General features: G+C 40.4%; 1 protein-coding gene across 2 annotated transcripts; it reads right to left on the reverse strand.

The window, feature by feature from the left end:
* Positions 1 to 36: 36 nt before the first annotated feature.
* Positions 37 to 6,927, reverse strand: stn1 (STN1 subunit of CST complex). Of its 2 annotated transcripts, XM_035171344.2 has the most exons (9): positions 6,274 to 6,927; positions 5,814 to 5,909; positions 4,664 to 4,741; positions 3,546 to 3,719; positions 3,031 to 3,142; positions 2,083 to 2,233; positions 1,594 to 1,716; positions 1,424 to 1,496; positions 39 to 1,160 (listed from the first exon to the last, which is right to left on the reverse strand). In XM_035171344.2, exons 1-9 carry the CDS (start codon positions 6,404 to 6,406, stop codon positions 1,003 to 1,005), a joined length of 1,098 nt encoding a protein of 365 aa, XP_035027235.1. In that variant the 5' UTR covers positions 6,407 to 6,927; the 3' UTR covers positions 39 to 1,002. The 2 variants fall into 2 exon arrangements, with proteins under 2 accessions (XP_035027241.1, XP_035027235.1); XM_035171350.2 differs by lacking the exon at positions 5,814 to 5,909 and having other exon boundaries at positions 37 to 1,160.
* Between the last annotated feature and the right edge of the window lie 105 nt (positions 6,928 to 7,032).

The raw sequence follows: 7,032 nt of genomic DNA on the forward strand, positions 1-7,032 counted from the left end.
CCTCACTGTCTCCCACTCTGTTCGGTGGTCGGGCCCTAATTATGATTGTCTGTGTGTCTCAATGTATACATATGAAGCCTATAAAATATATACACCTATGCATATAACAAATTTGCTATATCCCTTTATATCTTGTGGTACATGAGGTGTCAACATGGCATAATTGAGCTCTTATAATTGTGTTACACATGAAAATACTGGCTATTATGTTCTGATTTAACCATTATAACAATATTCAGTAATGGCATATTGGTTCATCTGGTGTAAGAGCATCCAATGTGCTTATAACCCTATTAAATGAGGAACATAGTGATCAGATGATTTGGGGCAGATATGACATGGGGCTAATGGGTTATGTATGTTGCTCATGATGACCAGTGGAGGAACAGCTGCCTTTTTTAGCCCCGGGGCACCTGAGAAGGTTAATACAGCCACACATGAGCTGCATTTTTATACCTCCGTGCCAGCGACAGCCAGTGGCCAAGGGCATTCTATTTTCAGGTTGTACATCCGTCCGTCCATCTGTCGCATTCTTGTGAACGAGAGATCTCAAAAACACCTTGAGTAACTAACTGCTTTGATTTTGGTGGTTGAAGGTATAACGAATGCAATGTCAGTGGTCAAAGGTCACGTGACCTTATAAGAATCTGGAAAAAATGCAGACGTGAACTGCACTGGTTGGCAGAGGCATACAACCAGAGTGCGTTTTTTTTCATTCAACATTTATTTACATATGTATATAACTTCCCTGAAGTTCATTTTCTTAGACTCTCCATGTCTATCAAATGATTTATACCTAATTTCACATGTAAACTTGGCACTTACATAAAATAAAAGCAGTAATATGAAATAGACCAAATGTGGAGCCCTACTAAGGCTCATAATGAACACAAAAATACAAATCATATGATTTACTCATATTGGTCGCTCACATTGTGGAGCAATAAGCCATGTTACAAATAATAGGTCCGTAATAGGGGTCCCCAACCCACTGTACTTGTGTTAAAACGCAGTGTAATGGTTTTCACTGGTGCTGACAATGTCACTGTTGCACTCCAGTGATTTGAGGACCAGCTCCAGTGCCACTTTGTTCACATTGAGGCTGTACCTCTGCCTGACTGCTGACAGGATGTGCAGGATGTGGCAGCCCTTCTCTGCATCTACAGGCAGAGGAGGAAACAACTGTCAACACACAGGTACAGTATATAGTTATGCAAACCATTAAAACATTACCTGTCATATGGAGACTAATTTATGGTGTTCCATTTTTTAGTGTTCCCTATTTCAGCTGAAGAGTAACTACTCTTACACTCAAAATGCTGCCATAGAGAAAACTGTCACACAGTGGAACCTAAAACTATAGTCTGTGATATATTAGTCAAAAGTCTCCAACTTAATTTAGAACACAAGAAAGTGTTCTTACACTTCTCTCTCCTCGAGTCTTCCCTGATGATGTCTTTTACAGCTATGAGTAGATCTTTATCCTGTGCAGTCACCTAGTGGGGAGCAACAGCATTAGTCAGACATATATCCCTAATAAAGGCTCACAATAATAACCCAATGTAATAGGTAGAAAAGATGTCTGTTTCTTACATGATAGAGTTCATCCTGAGACTTGACCTTGCGGTATATGATGCCCTCTTTCTGTAAAATGTCCAGGGTTTCCTTCAGAAGCTGCCGTATCTGCTGGTAGCCAGACGGACCTGCCACAGGCTCCTGAGCAAACACAGAGGAGCAGGACACAAAAGCACAGCATTAATACTAAGAGACTTGCATGTAAAACAGATGCATACTTACATAGTTTTAGATACATCAAAAAATCTGTTCGGATTCCATATATCGTAAAATATAAGTTGCCTTGCTAACAGATTTAAAATGACAGCAATTTTGCAGAATGGTCAATAACTGCAACAATGTTTAAGAATAAACTTAACATTGTTGCAGGAAATCAAATCTTTTTTTTAAATGTATTTATTCCTCTATCCATTCTCATTTAAGAACTCCCATTCATTTGATATTCATTCCATCCCTTTAAAACACATTGGTTCTAAAACAAATGGTTACAATATTATTCTGGCATACCTGGTCAGCAGATGTTGTTTGAGGCTGGCAGGAGATGAGAGGCTGCAGGAGGTCCTGAACATCATAGGGCCTGAACCTGCTCACCGACTGCTGCTTAAAGAAATCCTGAATGATAGTTTTTGCCTTGTTGAGGGGACTGATGGTCGAGGCCCTGTAAAACAAACACAACATGAGTTCTTAGAATAAATTATACTAATGTTTAAAGCTATGCTCACATTTGATCAAATCAGATAGTGTAATATGAAAGAATCCACAGTTCTCCTCAGGGCATTTAACAATCTTTCTGTCACCGTCTTTACTGCTCTCATTAACATCCAGCAGTTTTCAACGAAATGGTTGTAAAACTTGCAGCACACACCCTGATCACCACCAAACAGGAGACAGACAAAGCTTAGTGACTAGCTTTATAATGCCGTAGATTTTATAGTAACAAAAGAACTATGTATTTCAAACTAGGTTTGGTGGAAGCCTAAACCGAGTTAAAAGGAAAGTGAATATTTGATCTACAGTATGTTCATTAAGTTACATTTATGCAAAAGTTGTTTCTGTTGTATTCTAGTGCATTAGACATTATAATGGCCATGACACTATATGTCAAAGACGTGTGTGATGTTAACTTTGCAACATTCACCAAAAAAAGACCTGATGCTGTACATAGTCTACGAGGCCACTATGACTGTGTCATGTACATATGTAGATCGTACAGATCAGTTTCTTACAGAACTGAGTAGGTAGAGATTAACAATCAGAGAGTACCAATCCGCTGGAAACAGCAAAATATAAATCTTTCATTTGTTTCAAGAGTTTACATGTTGTAACAAACAAAACTTAATGTTCTTTCAGGGGGTTAGAAAATAATTTCGGGCAAAACATTGGATACGATTGTTGGCGATCTCGACTAGGGCTCTCACTGTGTTGTAATGTGAGGTAAGAGATGGATGTTCGTACCCCGTAGCATTATGTTGCAGCTGGAGTGGTTTGTCATAGAACTGTCTGTATAGCTCAGGAACCTCCATCATCCACGTTATCTGGGCTGTCATTACTGGGTCATTCACTTTATCTGGGAACACACATGGACACAGATACACACATGATGAATGAGCAGAGGATAGAGCTAGCGTGTATGTGCTATTTGTGGCTGTGTACATGTGTATGAAAAAGACTTGTAGGTCATCATAAAATGAGACAGCATGCCACGGTGAAGAATGACATTACGAGGCACAAGTGTGTGTGGGTAGAGGACTGTGTGAACTAATGCATGTTCTTGACTGAGCATTTCAACAGTCTCTGGTTAACCACCAGATATTGGTACTTTAAGACATTTCTTTGGGTTATTCTAATATTTTTTCAATGGAGCTGGTTGATTATTCAATAGACGTACGTGGAGGGCGAATTTCAATATCAAACGGCTACTGTGTCCTGCAGATGAAACAAGGGGTCTGAGGGCAGCTCTCTTCACTCACAGAAGGTGGAGGCCATGATTTCTCTCTGCTGTCTTGAGGTCTTGACCGGTCCTCTGACTCGGAGCAGCTCTCCAATCTCCAGGCAGCAGCGGTTCTGTTGGGCCTGTCTCAGCTTCTTCAGCTCAGCGACTGGATTGAAGCCTTCCTGAACTGCATCACTATGCCTTCCCCCAGCTAGAGATGACAGAATAATACAGAAAATTTGTGTGGTTTGTTTCAGTTAATAAATACATAGTAATGACACTGAATATACTAATGCGGTGCCCCTCAAGCTGGAGCGTGACTTTTGATTATGTCAAAACATCGGTTACCATGGTAAAAGCATGTGAGGTTTACAGTCTAAATAAATTGTAGAAATCTCTGTCTGTTGATTTTCTGAAGAAACGCTCATCAAAAAAACTTCACAGTGGACACTGCACTTCTGTGGGTCATCAGCTATACACCTGCCAAGTTTAAAGTTGATCAGGAGGTGAGAAAATCAAAATACAGAGAGACGACAGACTGATAGAGATTGCACCATTTATAGTCAATTTATCCAAAAAACTCAATATTCCATAAAGATCCATGACATTAAAACTACCCTACTCAATGTAAAAAAGAAAGGGGAAGCTTTTAACCACTCTTAGCTTATTGTTTTATTTTAACAGGCAACAAATGGTAAATTGTTTATTGTTTCTACAGTAGCCAAGAAGAGACAAACCAAACACTGGCTCTCGAGAGGGCCTTTCATGTTTTTAAATTACTTTAAGGCCACAGTGGGTTCTCCTGCACGCTTTGGAAGGGGGAGAGGTTTTCAGTGGTTGCAGTATGACATTCCGCCACTAGATGTCCCTAAATCCCTGACACTGAACATTTGGGTCCAAAAGTGTAAAAGGGTTGTAAAACTACAGTGGCTGATACTAACATGATACGTGTGTTATTTGCATCATCAGCAAAGAGGATGCCACAACCCTAATACAAACTAATTTATATGTAATAATATGGGCCCACCTAAAATGAGATGATCTTCAATGAGTATTGATTTGGCAAACACAGTGTTCTTCTGATACTTCAGGTTTCCAATGCTGAGGTGAACATAAACCGCATTAACACAGAAATTTTACCATGTGCAGACTCACATTTACCAGGATCCTGCTCTTCTTTCATCAGGTCGCTCTTCCAGCACATGCAGTTTATAACACCAGTCCCATCATCCACTGTGAATAGAAGGAAAGATAACCAAAATCAGACAAGGACTGTCTTGCTTTTGAGACCAAAGTTATTTGATAACTTTTAGGCCACTATAAAACAGAGAGCATGTGTGTCAGCTTGTGAAATGTAATCAAACACATATTAGATTAGACTGATTATATTGTCCACCTCAGTGGAAATTTGTCTTCTCGTAAAAAAATACAATAAAAGTACATAAAATACACACACAACATACCACATGGAATACAGTAGTGCAAATGAACAGGTAGCAGCGGGTAAATTACATAAATAACATAATATCATAAGATAACAGTATATAAATTACATCATAGGATTCCCTGATTCTGTATCCAATGCCTGCATGGCATAAGGAATAAAGGACTTCTTATGTATGTTAGGGCCGGCCCTTGGGGCTCTGAATCGACAGCCAGATGGGAGCAGCTTGAATTCTGAGTGAAGTGGGTGTGAGATGCCTGCGATTATGACTTTAGCCTTCCGGTGAAAAGCATTGTCAAATATATTGAAAAGTTGTTATTGTGGCTTGCCAATCACCATCCCTGTAACACTGACCATTCTAGAGAGCCTTATAAGATCAGATAAGATAAGAAGTCCTTTATTAGTCCTGCAATGGGGAAATTTGCAGTGTTACAGCAGCAGAAGACAACACATAAGTAGCATGCAGTACTTGGGTGAAGGAGTATAAAGAAATAGAAATATATAACAATATATAGAAAAAAATATATAAATGTGATTAAACCGGTATATACAGTGTAAAGAAATAAATTATGTTTCAGAATATGTACAGTAAATGGATTGCACATAACGGTTTATAGTGCACAGAAATTTTTACAAATGATTACAGTATAGTGAATTATTATTCTGCTCTTTACACTCAAGTTGCCATACCAAGCTGTTATATTGAAGGAGAGGATGCTGATACTGTTATGTGGGTCGCAAACACTCAGACAGATTTCATATGTAGGACATTGTTAAACTAATTAGTGTAATATTTTCTGCAACACATACGAATACACACTCAGTTTTAAAGTAGACTAGTTGTTGAAATATCAGCATTACCTCCATAACAGAAGAAGTCGTCTCTTTCTCTCCTGTAAACTACTGTCCCAAGTACATCAACTTTGTAGACTGGATGCGAGTTATAGAAGTAAATACCTAGGACATACGAACGGACACACACACACACACACGCACGTGTTCAGGAGTCACTCATGCACATGTCATCTAGAGAGATCTTCAAAAACCAAGTTAAACTCAAAGTCACTCAAAGTTGCAACAACGTATAGTGATGATATTAATTCAAAATGAAACCAAACCAGAAAGTTATAGAAGTGCCAGGTAGCTAACTGGTTACCATTGATAGATATCACAGCTAAGTTTAAAGTTATAAGTTGACCTCCTATTATTATTATTAATGTTGAGTTGAACAACCGGACCTGTAATGTTACTTGTAGAGACTGAAACGTAAAGACTGCGAGTGCCTGAGATGTGTGAGTCTCCTGCAGGCAGGTGTTGTTACCTGGCACCTGGATGGACTCAGTCATGTGCAGGATGTCTCTGACATACAGCCTGGAGAAGGCAGAGAACATCGGGTCCAGCCCCCACATCAAGGAGGGCAGCTCTTCTGCTGCCTCCTCCGCAGCCGCCTGCATCTTTTCCTTCTCTCAAGTCAAATATTGTACCTGTTTTCCATGTTTCCTCCATAGGCTGTGCGTCGGGCTAGCTGTCTGTAGTGAGGGAGTAAGCTAGCTGCGGTGTTTTGAGAAGAAGTGTGTCACGTGACGCGAGGTAAACTGCTGTTAACTAGTTATTAGTTAAGGTTAGCTCTATGATGTGCAATGAGATGTGTGCGAAAGTTGGAGAAGAGCATGATAACAACTAAATTATTAAAAAAGCATTTTACTCTGTCTCTGGCGCGTTCACGTCTCGCACTGCCTTGTGGGAAATGCAGTTCCAGGAACACAAAGAAACCTGACCGCTGCGTTCACAGAGGCGACGCTGGCCGGTGGACGCAATAACACTACGGAAAACACGTAGTGCACAACAAGAGGCTTGTTTTTCTTCGTGAACATACGCCGCCGTGTTTTCGTGAATACTTTAAATGCGTGTTGTGTTCCTTATATACGGTCTATGGTTGTGTTGAGTAACCCGGACAGAGGGGGGCAGCAGAGAGCAGCCGAGCACCGACGTGACCGCGCTCACTGTCTCAGCACGCTCAGCACGAGGGGCGCTGAGAGAAAGAGCCGCTGCCGCGCGCTCGCGTGAACGCGCACCGACA

Source organism: Hippoglossus stenolepis, chromosome 2 (genome assembly GCF_022539355.2).
Source record: "Hippoglossus stenolepis isolate QCI-W04-F060 chromosome 2, HSTE1.2, whole genome shotgun sequence".
In the NCBI taxonomy this organism is placed as follows: domain Eukaryota; kingdom Metazoa; phylum Chordata; class Actinopteri; order Pleuronectiformes; family Pleuronectidae; genus Hippoglossus; species Hippoglossus stenolepis.

What these genes read in the sequence shown, in the direction of transcription:
- stn1 (XM_035171344.2), bottom strand. Translation starts at nt 6,406, where the DNA reads ATGCAGGCGGCTGCGGAGGAGGCAGCAGAAGAGCTGCCCTCCTTGATG. An exon ending in AGAGCAGGATCCTGGTAAAT is followed by an intron (nt 3,720 to 4,663) that starts GTGAGTCTGCAC and finishes TGTCATCTCTAG; the next exon opens with CTGGGGGAAGGCATAGTGAT. An exon ending in AATCATGGCCTCCACCTTCT is followed by an intron (nt 3,143 to 3,545) that starts GTGAGTGAAGAG and finishes GTGTGTTCCCAG; the next exon opens with ATAAAGTGAATGACCCAGTA.